Genomic DNA, 20,553 nt, shown 5'->3' on the forward strand with positions numbered 1-20,553 from the left:
CTCCTGGTTTTACTCAAATATGTTGGCGAACCTCTAATAGGGAGATTTTGTTGATATTCCAGTTTGGAACATTATCAGATCAGCACAGTTAAGAGTCTCTCCACAAAAAATTCTCTGCTTTGGTCTGCCTGCATGTAATTCTATCTTCAATAAATGGTCAATGAAAGAACACGCTGTCATATGAGTGGGCCACTTGATACTACCAAGTAACACTCTCCTCTTTTTATCTCTGTATCTATTTTCACTTCCCTATTTCTACTTCTTTATTGATTTTTTTAACAACATCATTCCTTAATCTTCCTTCTTGCTTCTGCATTTTTCTCTCTCTTTTTGCTGTTGACAAAAATTCAGATAGTAGTTTTTGCCATATTCTCTAACTGTATGTTTGTACCTTTGTTTTGTGTTTATGCACACTTCGATAAAATAAATACATTTGAAAAAGGACATTTAGTTTGAAGTATTCAGGCTGGTAAATGAAGTACACACAAGTTTAAATAAAATCATGGCATCTCCCAGATGATAGTCATGGGAGATGGATAAACATGGCTTACAGTAGAAAAGAAAGAAATAGTAAGGAGATACCTTCACACTGCATTGATACTGCCTCAGTGGTGCAATGAGCTGAATTGCTCTTCTTGTGTTTCATTGTTTCACCTTTGTATTTTGCCTCATTGCCTCTAACACAAGTCTTCAGTCACTGGAACTTTGTCACACAGCAACTACAGCTTAAATGTGGAGAACGTTTATATTGATAAATCTTTCAAACATTCAGCAGATCTTTGTTAAACTACAAGACACAAACTGAAGGTTTAAGGTTAAACTGTTCTGCACCTTCACATGTCCCTGTAAGGTGAGATGTTTCGCTGTAACCACGTGGTGGTGCCAAAGTCACATGGATTCCAAAATATCCGGTCTTGTCCACAGCAGAAAATCGTATGGCCTTTGTGCAGTCATCAGCACAAAGTTTGACCTTTTGCTGTGTGGTCAGGGCTGCTGCTTCAGCCAGCTCTCAAAGATCACTCACCAATGTGTTCTTTTTACTGACATGATTCAAACATTGATTCAACAGATTGTGTTTGCAAGTTGGGTGTCATTACTGTGTAAATTACAATAATACAAGTGTCAGGAGTTGTGTATGCATTCTACTGCCCTTCAAGAAAATCTCACAAGCGGCAGAGCAGCCATGTGATATGCCAGATTATCCTATCATCAGTAATAAAACAGTGAAAACTACCAGTTCTACGAGTGAGTTTACACATTTAAAGGGTTAAAAATGTGGACGTGTTGCTGAACAAAACCTGAACAGTGGCATCAAGCCTCTTACTTGTCTCCTAGACGGAGAGAGTAAGACTTCAAAGGTAGATCTTAGTCTGACTCTCTGCGCGGATGCGCACCGACCTTGGAGTCTCCAGACGCGCAGCGGAGGATTTTGCGCACTGAAGTCAAGCAGAGCTGAAGAGAGCGCACAGCGAACGGACTGCTGTCTGACTGACTGCAGTCCTGTCACTGGGATACGGGCTCACTTGGCTATACTTTACCGCGTGCATCATTGCCTTATTGATACCATTGTTTTGGATTAATTAGCGACAAGATAGCCTACAGTTTGTTTCGGTTTGGCTTGATTCGCAACTTAGATGAGTGTTGTTTCAACAGAAAAACTGAATGTAGCCGTTCCACCTTGTTTGTAGAGAAATCCAAGTGTCCCAACTGCCCTGGGAAAAACTCAACATCCTGAGAGACGGAGACGTTTGAGAGGATTTTAGGACTCTTTCCCGAAAGTGGATTGAACAAGGATGATTTGAACCGCCTTACCAAATTAAGTGAGGTATAACATTTGAAACACGGTAAGGAAAAGTTTGTATTTTCCTCCAAAGATATAATTCAAATGTACTGTATTTGTGGTCCTGTAACATTTAATAAAGGCGTTTTAAGCGATTTAACATCGTATGTATTTCCACTTTTCTCGCAGGTGATCACAGCAATGCTTCAAAGGCATGTGCGTCTGTCCCTCTCCAAATCTTCCAGAGAGGATTTAAGCGCCGCTCATTTTGAATAAGTCAAGAAGTCACCAAAGATGAGAGCTCTGCAAGCATTCCTGTTTCTTTTCCTCCTGCACCAGGTGAGGTGTGAGCTGGTTGAATTAAAATTAACACAATGTGTAGAAATATGTATGTGGCCAAGAATCCTTTAAAGAGAAAGTTAGAGACACTAATGTGATTCCTGTTTTTTTGTAATCTTGCTGGTCCCTTATGAGACAATCGTTTGTCTTGTTTATATATTTGTATTATATATGTTGGTTTCATTTATATTTTGTTGTAATTTAGTTTATTGTAGATGTGCTCATGCAATGTCAAATTTATCAGCTACCACATAATGCCAAATGGCAATTGAATAAATTCCTGGCATGACATTTTAGTTGACACGGTCATCAGCAGCCAATTTATTGGTCGACAAGAACTCCTCATTAAGTCTTACAGTGGGATTAACTTGTTTTGTGTTATTTACAACTTGTGGGCCAATAATAAAATACAAAAATTTCCTACCATATGAACATGATTTATTAAAATAAAGGGCACCCCAACACCTCTATATGATGATTTGTTTAATTTCTGCAGCCCATATAAACCATATTTTAGAAAGTTTAATAGCCAAGTTGATTGGATTTAATTTTACAGAATAGACTGTGGCTTTGTCAATAGCCATAATGTACAGTACCAAATGCAGCTAATATCCCTCCATAATAGCATCTGAATGAACTTATTGTTCCTATTTGGGGCTTTTCTTAGTAAACATTTAGATATAGAATATATTTTTGCCATGTTTATGCAACAATAATACAGACAGTTTACATTACATTTACAAGTTAATGTGAACATTATGCTCATTATATTATAATGAACAATTCAACAGTATTCTTAATTGAGAAGTTGAGCTAGTGTAGTTTTAAAAATCTTTTTACTATTCACTGAATATAAACTTGTATTTACTGATGTGCCTGTTAGCAGAGTTTTTAGTTTTAAGATAAGTGACCTTTAATATATTAAAAGCAACAATCAAATCTGCCTCTTCATTTATTCAACTATACCACATGGATATACGTGGTTAGCAATCATTTTATTTTATTTGGTTTGACCTCTCTGTTGAACCCCTTGACACTCCTGTAGTGTCTTTGACGTATTAAAATGGAGGCCAGCAAAAAACAAAAGGAAGTGAGAACAGTAAGTGAAAATTGCAGAAACCACAGTTTTTCTAAGCCTGCGCTCTTTCCTCCTTTACAATTTACACAACATGATGAAATCACAAGTACCTGTGAATACACAGGAAATGATGTAGTATTTGCCAGAGACTGATTGTTTTAACCTTCTGGATATAATCTTCTTGTAGTCTAATTCTGTTTTTATTGCATGAATAAGCCCCCTAAAGAAAGATTGTGAGCTTTAGGGAAATTTAAAGGTCTTTTCCTGCTCTTTTTTTTCAACAGCTGTTGATGTCCTCTATAGGCAGTTGAATAAAGTGCGCGTTTTATCGTGATCATCCTCGCTTTACGGACTCTTGCCGTGTTCAGACCTGAACAGAAAATGCCATGTGATTGAAGAAGTTCTTCACATCTGTGTTATCCTCAAAGAGGGCTTCTCTAAAAGATAGCCTTGAACTGTACAGATGCAGCGGCAAAGTGCTGTCTTCTCTGGCTGCTGTTGTAATCAGCCTTGTGCCTATTGGGAGCTCTGCCTCCCTGGAGAGGCTCTTTTTATATGCCTCAGTGGCTTCCCTCCCAGCAGACCCACCACTGTCTGATGGGGGACATATCAGCCCACATCCATATTCCCCCACCTTCCGAAGGGTAAAAAATACTTAAATATCAGGCTGAATGAAAGCGTGAAATATGCACCAAAACGTCTTGAGACAATCTTCCTTTTTCTGCTTCATAGTTTACTATGAGAAGGCACTGTAAGGATGTGATTGGGGTGACATGTGACAAAGTTGCAATGCTGGATTTCTACCCATGGTGTCACAGGATGCACCTCAGACAAGTGAGGCGCCAGGATGCCCTGTTAAACTGAAGGATACATTTTTATTACTTGAAGTAGAGGATCTGTAGTGATTCTTTAGTCTCACAGACATGCCATATCATCCAAAAAAAGAAAAGAGAACACAAACACTTTTCTTCCTCTTGCATCTTCATACACGCTCATAGCGAAAACACCCAGAACATGAATCAAACGGTGAAAATGTAACCCTGGCCCTAGCATCTGTGCCATACCCCAGGGACAAATAAGAGGGTCAAAGCCATCCTGGGAGAATCCATTCTTCCCCATGACATCTGCTGCCGTTATCCTCTGTGCAGCGACAGCAGAACAATGTAGATGAAGATAAAACATACTTGAGAGCCGTGCTCTCTGCTGTCGCCGTCTGCCCGTCCTGCCCTTCCTGCCCTGCCTCTATTCCACAGCTTTCATGCAGGGAAAGTGGACTGTTCAACGCCGCACGGAATTAAGTGTGAGAAGATATAGACAAAGTCCATTGCGCCTTTGTATCTTATTGCCGGGATAACAGCTCTTCGGTAATAATGTGTCATGACAAAGCATCTCTGTGGCCCATGCCAAGAGGATCAGCAGCGGTGGTGTTGAATGTATGGCTCCCTCCTGTGTTGTTGTAAATGTCGCCCAGGGTCGGACTGAGCGAGCATCTTGATAGAAGGGTGTGACGCACTTAAGAGACAAAGCGTAGCTGGTTACTAGTAAGCTGAACATGCCTTGTCCCTTGGATCTGCTACATGCTTGGAGTTCATCCCTGCAACTTTGATGTGAACTGATTTAAGGGATTACAAGTCATTCCTCAAGGGATTTAGCATTAGTCTCAACAGTTATATATTAATTTATTTACATCTAGCTCACTGGATTATTTTCTGTTCATCCATCAATGAAAGTGGAAGATCATCAGAACAAAAAAAAATCTGAATATGAAGTCGACTTGGTTCAGTTTTAGCTGCTAATATTATTGTAGAAAACTGCCAGAAGATTTTTTTTTCCCACTCGCAGTTTTTCTCTGCAGTGCTGGAGAGAGACAGTGAGGCTCCATTCAAAGTCAAAACGGGCTCTGGCAAGGACAACAGTTTTATCCCTGTCTTCATAACAAAACATAAATTCTACATAAATTCCCTCTCTAAGGGCTCTTTAACCCTTTTCCCCTTCCCCATGCTCAATTAGGTTTGGTTTTATTATTTATTTATTGTATATTTAAAGGCAACTAACACTGGGAAGTGTAATAAAATGTACAGTGGGGGGATTAGGAGCAGCTCTTTAATCTCACGCTTCTGATAATACTGCATGGGCTGATTGATTAGTTTTTCAGGAAGCTTATGTCAGAAAAACCTAATCCGTCTTTGGATTGTGCCAGCCTTGTAAGGTTCTCCGCGCTGCCACTTTATCATGGCGGCGAATTACAGAGCTGCTGGGCTGTGATAAGGTCCTCGTCTCTTTTACAGACCCCACCGCCCAACCCCCGGCACCCCCACCCCCCATCCCCTCCCCGCCTTTCCCTCTGGACAATAAAAAAAATTGTGTTTATATTCTTCACATCCCTGCTCTGCCTGGTCTTCACATCAACCTCTTCCAGGATTTTGCCTTGTAAGAAAGAGAGAGAGAGAGAGAGAGAGAGAGAGAGAGAGAAAAAGAGTGGAACTTAAGTCTTCAAAACCCCACCAGAGAAATTGGGTGGGGAGAGAGAAAAATATGAGAGAAAACGACAGACAGGCCAGTAGAAATTTCTGTGGAAGTCATTAAACATGGATTGGCAGAGTGAAGGGGCCTTGTATGCATGTGCTGCCTTTCCAGGAATCATTTTGGGGCTTACATGGTTCTGATGTGTATCTGTGCTCATATTGGGGTCACAATCTTTCTAGCCAGAAGGCTTGACTAGATAATCCCTCATAAACAATACTGTCTGTGGCATTTGCAGTCCTCAGACTGCATGTTGTCTCAGACCTCTGAAGGAAAGGTTGTCATTTCTGCGGGTTAGATACCTCAAAGGTAGCTTGCACACACTACAGGTTGTATTGACTGTATTGAGCCCTGCAACCTATTCCTTTTCCAATCATCAGTCATAACTGTGTGTGTGCTGCCAATAAATCCACGATAAAGGTCCTGAAATGAAGTTCCAAATGATTCATAGGTGTGACACAATTGCCCTTTGCATTGACAGTAACCATAATCTGGCTGCTGAGAGGACCATTAAAAACTTAAGTCAAACAATTATAAGCTGCACAATTACTTCCCCCCTAGCCTCTGTCATGATGTTAGGAGGAAGTGAAGTTCTGAACAGCTCTCTCAGAGCAAGTCACACCCACTCTCTGGTGCAGGAAACATTATGTTTAATATGATGTTGAGTTTCCCCGATCTTGGTCCACAGCTATGAATTTTTATGGGCGATGTGCAGCCCGAGGCAGTGTTAGATCTGGAGGCTCCGCAACCTTATAGCATTGTCATTACCGCTCTGCAGGGTTAGACATCCAGCACTCTCTGAAGCACAACCTCGCTGTTTAGCAGCTCTTTTTTTTACTGTCTGCTTCGCTTTTCACTGCTGTGCTGCAACAAAACAAAAGGTGGGAATCAGTTCATGTGCAGCAGGTATTTTGTCTAAATCTTGTGTGGATGATAGAAAATCTTCTGAGGCATTGCGGTGTCACTTTCTCTTCTAGAAAATCAAATATTGCAATAGTTGTCTTGTTGCTGTGCGAGTTCTCCACTTATGTCTGAATTCAATCAAACTCGTGATGAGCTGCGCCACCACATAAAACTACGACTCTGGTAGGAACAGTAGCAAAATGTCTGCCTTTCAACATTTTCATATTTTCCAAACATATTCAAGTTCTTAATTACCACCTGGTTTGGTACTTTGAAGGAGGCAATCACATTACATGTCAGAGCTCAGGAAAATGATTGACCTCTTTAATTAAAACTGCGCTGCTTTCCTGTAAAAGGCAAGGTGTGACAGCTTAAGAATAAGTACAATAAATCTCCTTTCTGATTATTCTCAGTTTTGCATTTCCTTCTCTGCCTCCGGGCTTTGAGGCCTTTCTTTTCAGCTTGTCATTTCCAGCCCTAACAAAGCACTGTCAGCTCCCCTCTGTCTTTGTATATTTCTTGTGAAGTACCTGTCTTCAGAGCTACTCAGAGAGAAAAGGAAGCAACGTCTTTCCTAGTCGTGTTTTTTCTTCAAAGGGAGTTGTTTCTGTGAAATCAGACGAGGCACAATCTGCTTTGAGAACAGAAACATTTGCTCTGTCAAATTTAGTGGACGTCCGTTTGAGCAAATCAAGCAAAAACAGTTTGGAATAAAACACCCTATCATTTGCAGCATGGATTTGAGTTGTCTGTCTCTCTGTCTCTCTCTCAAACACACATGCACACGCACACACACACACACACACACACACACACACACACACACACTCAGACATAAAAGCTCAGTCAGAAAAACATTTAGTCTTGCTGAGATGAAAGTGGAAAAACTAAAACTGGAAACTTGAAGTGTTTCAGAAAAACAGGACATGTCTCCTCAAGTATTAGCTGAAGCGGTTTTACAAGCATGTTTGCCATTGTAGTACAAAGCAGACGGTGTTAAAAACTGGTCAAGAGAATGATAATTACACTGAGTCCAGAGTGCTTTGTGGTATTATCCTCCTGAATCCCTGATATCAGACATATGGAGCTGTGCTGCAGGTGTCAGGAGCCAGCACAGGAGTTGGCGCTTTGACCATGTAAGGGGATTATGAAACTGATGATGCGTTGAAAGGTAACGCCTGCCTAAAAGTGAAGTGTTCAGGGCTTTGCTGCTGTCACATGTGGCAGGTGCTGAGATAACACTGGTATCCAGATTACCTGGAGGTGCTGGTCCCAGAGCCTCTCCTCCTTCTTCTCTCCTAGTGGGATCTTTGCAAACACTTTCAAAACACCTGACATCATCGCTGCATTTAAATCATTTCAGATTTTTGTGATGGCTATCATCATTTAGAGGTCTATTCCATCATAGAGTCTTGCAATTAAATAGATGTTGTGGGTTTTCTTGCTTTAAACAGCTGCTAGATGTGTACTGTGCTCAAATACAATTTAAAGTATTTATTATTATGGGAAAGTCTCATGCATTTATCAGCTAGTTGTAACTACTAGTTACTTTGCAGTCTTGAATTTCATATACATCATATAAATTAAACTTCCCATTAGTATGTAAAGCAATTAACGATAAATGTACAACAATGAAATGCTAAAATGCACACTCACAAGTGTGTACATAGGGTGTACTAACTATTCTGCTACATACATACGTTTTGATGTTTTACAAGTACTTTTAGCTGATAATGAATATCTTTACACTGTGGTATTGCTTCTATAAGTTAATCTACCTCCTCCCTCACTGGCTGCAAATTTAAAAATAATTTCATCACTGTTCAGTAATGACACGGCTTTGAGTTTCAGTTGACAGTTTTAGTGCCCCGTAGGTGTGATGAGGCCTTTTCCATGCTGATAAGAATACTATTGGAGCATATGAGGGGTCAAATTTAGAATTGAATTGAACATATTCTATGGTTCGCAAACTTTAGAATAAAACCTCTGGGTGTGGAATCAGCCCTCAAATAATTTCACCAAAAGAACAGAAAAAATGAAAAAAGGTTTAAGATTTCTTATTTTTTACTTTAAACACAAATGTGACAAAACTCACTCAAGAGGATAAAGCAATTACATTAAAAAGAAGAATCAACAATCATATTTAACTTCCTGCTGCCTCACAACAGGCGTGCTGTGTGATGCTGACACTGGTTTGCTGCATCAGTCTGTAAATCTGCTTCCTGCACAGTTGACTGTAAGTTTTGGTTGGTTTACACAATTTAACGTTTGTTGCAAGATAGTAATTTGGACACTTGATTGACTCCAATAGGCTCTGCATTATGGCACTATTGATATATTTTGTGTCCAACAGGTTACTGTGACAAAATCACTGACATGTATTTTACCCAACAGAAAACAGATGACATGAAGCCATGAAGGTGACTTTGGAATGGTTTCTAGGTATAAAAGGGCAGACCACTGAGTTGATCTAATACTTTGAGAGTGCTTTAGGAATGCTATAACAGGAGACGATTACACTTTCTGTTATTTGTCCAGTTTATTAGGGAACATTGAAGCACATTTCCACAATACTTTGTTGTCAGCTTCCACACTGCAGGAGAGGTGATTTGTGCAGTTTAGTGCATTGCCTTCTGTAGGAATATACTCCCTAATGACACTGAATGCTTCACTCTGAAGACTCTCGCAAACACCAATACAAGTCCACCAAACTCCTAAAAAGGTGAAGCGAGGCATGGTTAGAGAATATTGTGTGACTGAGCAAGAATAGAAAGACATTGACACTATAAACATGACATAGAACTCACATCATATGATTTATACTAGCCACAGGTGGGTTACGTTATGCGCTGTAATTTATATTAATCATAGGATGCGAGCAGCTCCGAGTGACATCATGAGCAGTCAGATAATATTTTGCCAAGACATGTGTGCAAAAATAGGCTCGTAAACATAGTTAATTTCAGTTGAATATATGAGGTGCACATGCGTTATAACATTATGAGGACCTTGTTTTGTTGTGCTGCGATTGTGTCAGAATAAAATAGGACTTGTGTGGACAGGGAATGTTCATAGAGAAGTGGTCTGCATATTTATGATTTCTTGAAGAAGGAAGTGGACAGCAGTTTGTGCTCTTGCTCTCTATCACAGCTTCTGTTGTCCTTTCACTTCGCCACAAGAGAGGTCATAGTTCAGGGACAGCGTCGGATCAACAGTCCTGGAGCTGGTAGAAATAATGTGTCTTGTTCAAGGACAGTTCCGCAACACTTATATATATTGTTGAAAGAAATGTTTTTTTCAAACATTGGCCATAAAGCATGGAGTAGTCCCTATTTATAATTTACACTCGCAATTTCCAATATTTCCATGTGCCTGCTTAATGTTTAGGCTTGCATGAAGCTGCAATTGAACACTGCCCACACGCCCCCCCGCGCATGGCTGGAATGCGTCAGAGCGACTGATGTAACCCTCATGTTCTTCGGCATTCATGTTTGTCTTATGACGACTGACAACTCACCTTAAACACTCCTGCACTTCTTTGGTCCTGTAGGAAAATTCTACTCACAACACTGACCAACATGAGAAGAAAACAGCCGTAACAGAGCTGGCCAGGAGCAGCAGCACATTGTTTCTCTCTGCAATCTGTACAGTCACGGTTACAGTGTCCTTCAGATCATTGTGGTTTCAACCCATGTTTGAGTCCATTTAATGGGACACAATAAGAAAACAAACAAATGTGCACTATTATTACACAATTAAGTTTTGTGCATTTTGATGTTAGCAGCTTGTTTTTTTAATATCACTCACTCTAATAATGGATACCTCCCCACCTCTCTACCACAGCATCCTGATAGCGCTAGCATACTTAAATATTATGTTTCATACCATGCATGCTCCTCTGGTTTTTCCACTACAATTGTCAGCAGTAATGGGCAGAAGTGATGCACTGTGGACAGACAGAAATGGTGCTACTGCTGTGAGTATAGTAATGAAAACATCAGCATCACTTGCCTTTCGGCTTTTCATTCCCTCTCCTCACACCATCAACACTCGTATAACAATCGTACCATACCAGCACCCGACTGTTTGGACAGTCAGATGCTGTTAGTCTGGTGTAAACGTACAGAAGTGTCGACAGGATGAGTTTTTAGGCCTTTGGAGGTCGGCATGACCATTACACGACCATTAAAATATATTGTTTTATAGATATGATGTATTGTATCTATACATGTTATAAGAAAAGAAATAGATCTCACCCTTACTAGGCTCCATATGTAATAATCCATCAGATTCTGGATGCTGTCAACATTCAAATTATACAAAGTATTTAGCTGATGAATATAGCCACAAATTCAATATTGGATCTATAACATCTTAAGAAGGAGTGTTAAGATTTTAGAGGCTGTGGTCTGTCTCATTCTCACAGAGGTCAGGTGCTAATGGCCTAAAGGATTATACTGGAGGGGAGTAGATATGCTACATGCACACACACACACTAACCGTAGCCTTCTGTGATTGGTAAGGTGCCCCCGGTGTGGATTTGCTGCTGCGATCCACCACAGCGCTGAAGCACCTGCCATGTGTTCCCCTGGACGGCCTCTGATTAAAAGTGATGGCTCTGGAGCGTGAGGCTGTTCCAGCGATCAGAGCACCAATCTATTCTTCAGCAGCGTGTAGACTCTCACTCTGGGCTGCCTAAGCGCCTCCAGGGCCTTCTCTCCTGCAACCGGCTCTGGGTGTGAATCATTACAAATGATATGCCCTGTAACATCAGGAGGAAGATGGCTGGGGAAGGACGTGGGGCAGGGGATTGCGGGCTGCGAATGGTTTTTAATGTGAGTCATGTCATGTTAGATGCTTGAAAGCAAGAGGCTGCAGTCAATCCAGCTCTGCAACAATCGGTGGTCTAACGCTAGCAGCACCGGCTGAGCAGCTCTAATATAGCAGGTGTTGTGTTGCAATAGTGCTGGGGAAGGCAGTGGTGAAGCCGGTGTAATTTCCGTGGAACGTCCAGATTTTTACTACGTAGAAGCGCATCAAGTTAATGAAGCTTCAGACACAGAAAATTAGCAGAGAAATGAATTGCACCACCAAAGTGAGGTCAATTTGCACAGATAAATCCATGAAGAACAGTGGAGTGCATCATTGGAAGTGCTCTGCTTGCACTGATGAGCAGGTTAATTGCCCATTCTGTTTATTGTGAGAAAGATGCCTGAAACCAATTTTCCCCAGACGCATATCCCAACCTTATGTGCCGGGGAAAAAACAAAAAATCAACGATGGGAAACTCAAAAACAGATTATTTTAGCTCACTGATACAAGAAAGTTGGTAATGAAGATGACGCAGAAGCTCTCACACAGAACAAAAAATTGGGGAGACAAAAAAGATACAGAAAAGCAGCTCTTAGATCACGAGTGGCGGCCACATTGTCAACTATGCCAGGTTGAGAGAGACTCAAAACAACACTGTAGCCTTGCCCGCGGCCCTGAACCCATCACAGCCAAGCACAATGTCGCCGTCTGCTCGCTGCAAATGCATTTTAACAGCATCTCTTCAGATGATCCAGAAGCCAGATGTCACTGCCTTCTTAATAACTTTCTAGAGGCTAGTTCTGGTCACTGTGGCAATTACCTTTATGTCAGGCCTCTAAAAGATATGTCTACCCACGGGACAAGCAGGGAGCCAGCTCCATAATGCTCATTACAGATGAATGTCGAGGCTGATTCATTCTGACTCAGTGTGTGGCTCGCTGCCGTTCAGACCACTGTCAGTATTTAAGTTCCACTAATACCTCTGGATGTTATTGATTGACACAACATTAAATCAAATATACAGTATGTGTTGCCTTAACAAATGATCATTGAACTATACTAGTGACGTTTGTGCATGTTTGTTAGGCAGGTCATTGAGATATTAAAATAGCAGTAAAAACACACAAAAACAACAAGTAGGAGTTCATTGAAACATGTTCATGAAAACAAGAAGATATTAGTTTTTAAAGGAGAAATATACAGCCCCTAGCATTTAATATCTATGCAATACTTCACCTCAAGGGCTTAACTCAGATTTTATGCAACATTAACTGGTTTTATTCAAGGCAGTTTGGGAAATGACTTTAAAACCAAAGGTAGCACCTCTGCAGTAACAATATTTTGCACTTTATCGCACAGCCAAGCTGCATAGACACAGAGAGTTTTACTCAGCGGTGAATGTACTTTTGACACACGCAAAAGACTGTGACAAGAAGATCTAGTGCAATAATTGCTTGAGAAGTAAGATAAAAGGCTGGAGAGCACCCAACTCTGCCTCAACCACAAATAACTCACATTTTCCCTCCACTGATATAAGAAGGAACAGCCTGTCACTGACAGCTACACTAAGTTGCGGAACTTTTATGCTGACATACGTATCAATGAGGGAAAATGTACGGTATACTTTGGTACACTTTTTTTGGCCAATATTGATGATACACCAATACTGATATTTGATCTGATTATGATATTTTTTAAAACACAAAATGCATAATAAAAAAACAATCATTATAAATAGGGATCCTTTAAATTTGGTTTGAAATCTCTACTTTTTTGCTCAATACAGTTTATTTACTTTCAGCCAATTATACATCAGAAATAAACTAAAGGGGTAAAATCCGTAAACCCCAACACTGGCCTCAAAAAATCCTGCAAAAACTTTAATTTCAGTTTATTTCATTTACACAGCACTTTATTAGGTGAAAAGGTTTTTAACACAAACAGACATATAGAATAAGAAATGTGGTGTCTATGACACGTACATTTCTGTGCCTTTGCTCCTTAGATTACAGAGGTGTAAATTACCGGTATGCACTCTGTCAGTGGTGATGCAAAAATAGTTTTAAAAAAGTTTCATTTTTCTTTGACTACGGAGTGTTTATTATGCATACTATCTGTATATATTCCAATTATATTAGGAAATGTCAGCCATAAGCAACTTCAGTATAAAAAATAAAAACTTGTGTAAATCAGAATTCACTGTTTTTGTTCATACTGGTGAATATCCATTAAAATTACTGCCAGCATTTATAGTTCACCCACCACAATGTTTACTGCTGTATAACTAAATGTACTCTTTGATAAGGCCGACATACCTCTGACTGCTGTGGTTTATAGATGTAGTCTCTCTGCTTGAGGGTGTTAGGTTCATGCACCGCTCTGTGTTTTTGTTCAGGAGGTACAGGAAAAGGAAGAAGCTAAACCACACAGACTGATATCTGCGACGTCTGGCACTAGTCACTTTGCCTTGTGCTGCTGAAATGAGGTCTGGTGTTTTCAGCTCCATAAGTCTGCAGTTATTATCATAATAATGTCTTGTTTCAAGTCGCCCCGAAATGCCTCTAGCACGGCAGCACCGATTAAGAAATCTTAATTAAGCTTTTGTAGATTCTCCTTCATCAGACCTTGCCTCTTTTTTTTCTTCTCCACAGCGTCTTGTTGTACAAAAACTCGGATTCCTTTAGTCTGCTTTTAAGAGACACCACTTACGTCTAAATGAACGAGGTGTGTTAGGGTGTGTTGGTGCTGCATGTGTGCAGGGAGACAGCGAGGGAGAAAGAAACCATAGCCCATGTGTCAGTGCAAGCTTTCAAGTTCCCAGTGCTTCCTCCCTCTCGGGGCATTTAAGTATTACATATCCCTCTGCTGATCCCCTTGTTGTCACAGCAATTTCCCCAGTTGCTCATCATACTTAAACTCCTCTCTCATTTCCATTATAATCATCCCATACAAAGCTCACCTGAGATTTACACTGAAAGACAAAATTTGGTTTCACCTCTTAAGCTGCGCAGCATGACACCCAATGTGTAACGGATATAACAGCTTGGGCTGGTGGGAAGTAGAGTGCCGCGTCTTCTTTGTTCACAGCAGTGAAGAAATGTTGCGGTTGGGAGCCTGCAGTCCCACAGATTTTATGTTCAGCATCGTGATGTTGTAAGAGTCAAATCAAATTAACAGCTGAGCTCACACGAGGTATTACTAAGTGGCAGTATAAGTGAGGGAATACTGCCACTGAAATTGGTTGATTAAATGACTGTGGATGTGATAAACCTCACGGAGAGGCATTATTACAGTGTTGCCTCATTCATCCATGTTTACAGGGAGCAACTGTCTTAATTAAGCAATGTGAGGGCTGATAGATGGGTCAGGCTCACTCTCTGTGGGAGACACATTGATTTCACATTACATATCCAGATACCAGAAGCCATTACGTCCTGCTTGCCACATTAAGGTGTTACTGTCTAGGACGTAAGCAGCCTAGTAAAGAGAAGCTCTAATCGTAAGATATATAGTTGCACAAGACAAGATGTATGTAACACTTTTACATGTGGAATGGAAATTCCTATGGACATGGTCCATAGTAATGTTAGTGTGACAAAACAAATTGTAACAGACAGACCTAGTTTGTTAGCTTTGTACACATGTGCCTCAGTTAGGCTTACAGCAAAATTATAATTAGTCTGGAAGTAGTGCACAGCAGCTCAGTGAGAATTCAAACAGCCGCTGCTCGGTGCTTTCAACATCTGCTTCCCTCAGTGATCCCTACAACTGGGCCTGGGGAAAGCCGGCACTACTAATTACTAATAAAACTAGCTAAGCTTATTGCCGTGAATTATTAAAGCTTTATCTGAAGTGGACCAGGAATCGCTCCTGAAGCTAAAAGGCTTTAGGGTACAAGGAGGGATCACAGTTCATTGCTGCGTCTGGATTAGCACTTAGCACATACTTTACCATGCTGCTGCAGAAGCCTGTGTTATTGTTGGGAACCATTACAAGCTAAAGTTCATACGCCTGGGGTTTCTAAGAATAGCACCGCTGATGTGAGACCAGCTCACAACTTAAGTCCAGAGGATTTTCATTGTCATGTCATCTGACAAGTTGTCCTAAAATATTAGAAGCTTTATGCAAAGCTGAGTCCAGTTAAAGTTCATGAGTGCATGCAAAAGGATTCCCTTGTCATGTGTTGTGTATTTCTTGTTTTTCACCCTCTTTGGTGCAACTAGTGTCTGTAAATAGTTTCATTAGATGCAATTAAATTGCAAGTTTGTATACCTTATTGTACTTTTTACTTTACTCAAACTAAGGTCACAGTTGCACAGTAATTTAATTAAATGTAATAAAATTATTGTTAATGCCGTTTTGGTGGGCTTAACTACTGGAACAACAACTACATAGACAGCCTTTTGGGGTCTTACTGGAAAAAAAAAATACTTTAAACTAATGCCTCTCTGTCTTAATTCAAACTCATTTGACCAACCACACCCCCTTTCTCTTTCATGGTTATTGTAAAGGGATGCCCAGGCAATGCCAGTCACACCGCACAGGCCTGTCGCCAGCATCCCCAGCCACCACACACGATAGCATCATATAAAGAAGGGACTGTACACTGACGTTTACGACAACAGGGCCTTTGCTCAGATCAGTGTTGTAGCTGGTGGTTCAAATGGTTTTAAATGATCGAAGTTGTGTATTTTATTAAGGTCAGATGTTACAAAACTGACAAGAAAGACATATGAGGCTCCTGCAGATGGCGGTGAAGTCAGTTAAACTGTTGTTTGAATGTTGCAAGGTAATAATGTTTTTACTGTGTCAAGTTGTGAAGATCGTAAAAAGAGAGGGAAGTAGACTGGCTCTGTCTAAAGGAAGTGCATAAACTGGTGAGCTTTAGAGGTGCTGGACGGAGTCAGGCAAGATGTTTCTCGTGTTTCCAGTCTTTGTGTGAAGCTAAGCTAACTGCTGCTCGCTCTTGCCTCAACTTTCTCATGGCCATTGACCCATCTAACTCTAGACCAGGAAGTGAATATGTGTATTTCCCAAAACATCGGAAAAAAATTCCTTTAACTTCAAGAAAAAGATAACGTTCCTCACATTTGTTTTTACTCAGGTTGCATTGGTTTTAATGTTCTGTATTTGTATTTGTAAAACTAAACATTCATATTTCAAGTATTTTGATTAGTAGTTGAATGCAGTTTTTGTCGTTACCTAGTTAAGTAAATAATTAAGTTGAATGCTTGCATCCAGAATCTGGCAGATGATGGACACACCACATGTAAAAAATTATAGAATCCTTACTTCAGCAGTGAATTTAGGCTTTTTTGTTTTTCCTAGGTTTTATTGAAAGCACAGAAAATTCAGGAAGGCAAGAGAGAAAAGAAATTTCATTGTGCCAAAGTGTCTGTCCTGAACAAAAGACTGAGCACTCCTTCAGTAGTCTGATTACAGTCTGATTTTTTTCCTCTTCAGCTTTAGTACTGAAATCTTGTTATTTTTACAGTGCAATCACCAGTGATAAGTTGTCAATCAGAATTTCTGTCATATGTCTGGTCTGTAAAAGGCATTACTGCCCATATCAACTACTTTGTGCTTTTTTGTATGTTTTCTGAACAAACTAGAAACATTAAAAGGATTAGCCTACTGTTTCCTTCCTCAGATAGCCCAACCCAAACCCAATGTTCAAACAACTCTAAAATATTTGTCACATAATTATTGTGTCACAATAATCAGCAACAAAGTATTGCATAATTATATTTCAAAAAATGTTTTATGTCACTTCATGTTGTTTTTCTGTCTACCTCTGCTCTGCTATCTCTGAAGGTCACATGCAGGAAAGCGCATGGAGGAGCCACGGAGCTCATCGAGTGGGGCGACAGTGATAATGAACAGATGATTTCTCCCACGGCAGCCAGTCCACGGATCCTCAACCCCCTGCGCTTGTTTGCCAGGGGCTCCCCCGGGTTCAAGAGCAACATGAGGGAAATTACATATTTACAGAACATGGAGGACTTCTGGGACTGGTTATCTAACCAGACAGATGTTCAGGGTGCACAGGCCAGAACTAAACGCAGGCCCATCGTGAAGACTGGCAAGTTCAAAAAGATGTTTGGTTGGGGGGACTTCCACTCCAACATCAAGACTGTCAAGCTCAACCTGCTGATCACAGGGAAGATTGTGGACCACGGGAACGGCACTTTTAGCGTTTACTTCCGTCACAACTCCACGGGTCTGGGGAACGTGTCGGTCAGCCTGGTGCCGCCCTCGAAGGTGGTGGAGTTTGAGATTGCCCAGCAGTCCACGCTGGAGACCAAAGACACCAAATCATTCAACTGTCGCGTTGAGTATGAGAAGACGGACCGCAACAAGAAGACTGCCCTGTGCAACTTTGACCCGTCCAAGGTGTGCTATCAGGAGCAGACGCAGAGCCATGTGTCCTGGCTGTGCTCAAAACCCTTCAAAGTCATTTGCATCTACATAGCCTTTTACAGTGTAGACTATAAACTGGTGCAGAAAGTATGCCCTGACTACAACTACCATAGTGACACTCCCTACTCCTCCACAGGGTGATCTAGCTTGTTGTTAGTATGCACCAAACTTTTGTTTGATCAAATAATGTAAATGTCAGCCCCTAAGCTCCTTGTCCCGAAATACCTAACTACCTGAGACATGTTGCAGGAAGTGCAACTTACACTGGGGGGAGGGGGGTTACAAAACTTTTGTATATACTGCAGACAAGTATACAAATCTAACATTTGAGATAGTTAGGTGTTCAGGGACTTGGTTTTAGGGGTTGACTTGGGAATCAGAGCTAGCTACCAACCTAGGGTGACTCCTCCCCATCACAACAGCACATGTTCTCTGCAAACCACTGGTATAATTAGCATGTTGTCCAGATGTTTTCTTCAAGGCTAGACAATACGCGAGCAGCCTCCCAGCTGGAAGCGCATAGCTGGCTTGTGTGCCAGTGCTGCCTTCATGCCAACATTCTCAAACTATTTCTTCACCTCATTTCAAAAGTCAGTTATGGGATGAAATATGACAAAACTTTGAATAATGTTAATAATTACCGAGACATTTGCAGTTATTCAACGGGGCATAAAATTAGATATTTCACATTTGAAAATCCGCTGCATTTAGACTTATTAGTCAAAATGATCTGTTCATTGCATTCAAAGTAGAGCTAACATTCATTTGTACCTGTTAACTGAACACAAGCAGGACAGTGTCTATTCTTTCAGATTAGTCTGATCAATGGGTATTTTTTCAAGTAGCTCTGAATAATTAGAATGGCCTTACAATTTATCTTCAAACTCTTCATATCTTTCTTTATATGGACTAAAATAGAGTTAACTGATAATGTACCCATGACAAAATAAATGGATCCAACACATCTAATCCAAAAGCAAGCAGAGAGAATAATGACAAATCATTACGCCTACGTATGTAGGTACTCATCCATGTATAACCTGGCTGCTGCCTTGTGTGTTCCTTAAAATGTGTTGGTTTTCTGCTGCAATCATCATAAGGTATGTATATGCTAAACTAGTCTGAAATCCAACATCTGTGTTTGTAGGATCCACTTTGAGGCATGAGCCTGCCGAGCAGGCCCCGCAGTGGATTAATGTGTCAGGAGAGGCGGGGGGAATGCGATAATTGCAGGACAGGTGGATTTAGTGAGTCTGGCAGACAATTATCAGCACTTTGTCATGGTCCTGCCACTAGCCTTGACATTACCTGTCTTTAATAGGCTTTAATTAGCCTGGGAAATTTCATTTACCTAAGACGTGTAAGTGTGGAGAAACCCAAAAAAAAGTACTGAATCTGTCTAGAATTTTAATAAGAAGTGGGACTAAATTTGAAAATGTCAGACATTTCCCTGTTGTAGAACAGGCTTAAAGTGACTGACTTTTGTGTAAAAGTGGAAAACATCCATCTTGTAGTAAATGGTGAAATGTGCTTTGACTTATAAATCACTAAAAAAGTTTAAAAAGCTTCTGTTGAAAACCACCAACACGTCATAAGGTGTTGATTGCGTATATACCAGGCTTTTTAGGCTAAGGCATGTGCCACTGACTATCACATGGCAATTGTTTCTGTCAATGTTACTTTATTTGCTGTATCTCATATCTTTCCCTGTCAGCTGTAAATGATCCTGTCCCATTACACACATGAGGAGTATGGTGTATGATAAGGAAATTACTAAATCCGAGTTGATCTATGTTGATGTTTTAGTTCCACTCCTTTGTGCAAATGCTGTGTATTAATGTGTAACTCTAAAACTAAACGTGTTTACTTATGGCTTCAGAGTAAACAATGTCAATTTATTCTAATTTGTCCAGAGAAATATATCAATAACTATACTGTTCCTTATTTTTGGTGTTTGTTAAGCGCTATCATGTAGATAGATGTCATATTTATTGCTTATGGTTATAGATTGTTTTGATTTAAATTGTTGTGATCCTTGCAGATTGTATGTATTTTGATTTCCTGCTTGCTTAATCTTGTTTAAACAGTTTTCCCTGTAAAATAGGAAATAAGAGCACTGCTGTGTGTATAGTGTAAGTAAAAATGTTCATTTTGGAATATTCAATTTCAACTGGGGTTCATTTTGTTAAAATGAAATTGTAAAGCTCAATTTAGGTTTTTATGGCATTAAACCTTATTTGAACTTGGCTCACAGCATATTGCCACACTGAGTCAGCCCCAGTCTGTCGGTGCTCACAGTTGTCTCGTTTCATTCCTACAAGGACTTCTCAACAGGATAAACACACCATTTTAAGAGGTACATTTCAGAGTAGCTTTTTAATGGGCAATAAATCTGTGTCCACAGGCGTGGATGATACCAGAGGCACACCTCAGGGAGCACATCCATTTTGCTGTGGCCATCAGGGACAGGGGTCTTTTCATTCGCTTCCATTACTCTTATCTGATCAGGATGAGGCACCCACTCCTTAGCCATCAAGTCACACCAGGCTTTCCTGCTGCACACATCCAAATCCTTGAAAAACTAAGAGGAATGTTAACATACATTTGACTTTCCATGATTTTCAATAGTGATATTACACTCAAAATAATAAATTAATAATTGTCAGCCTACTGCCCATGTTACACACTGATCTGATAA

The 20,553-nt window shown here is 40.4% G+C and overlaps 1 protein-coding gene across 1 annotated transcript; it reads left to right on the forward strand.

Moving 5' to 3' along the window:
• The first annotated feature begins 1,354 nt into the window (after window positions 1-1,354).
• Window positions 1,355-20,119, forward strand: nxph2a (neurexophilin 2a). The gene is made up of 3 exons (XM_046053214.1): window positions 1,355-1,844; window positions 1,970-2,119; window positions 17,250-20,119. The coding sequence occupies exons 2-3, from the start codon at window positions 2,075-2,077 to the stop codon at window positions 17,994-17,996; spliced, it is 792 nt and encodes a 263-aa protein (XP_045909170.1). The 5' UTR covers window positions 1,355-1,844; window positions 1,970-2,074; the 3' UTR covers window positions 17,997-20,119.
• Window positions 20,120-20,553: the final 434 nt, after the last annotated feature.

The sequence above is a fragment of the Micropterus dolomieu genome, linkage group LG07 (genome assembly GCF_021292245.1).
Source record: "Micropterus dolomieu isolate WLL.071019.BEF.003 ecotype Adirondacks linkage group LG07, ASM2129224v1, whole genome shotgun sequence".
NCBI classification, from domain to species: domain Eukaryota; kingdom Metazoa; phylum Chordata; class Actinopteri; order Centrarchiformes; family Centrarchidae; genus Micropterus; species Micropterus dolomieu.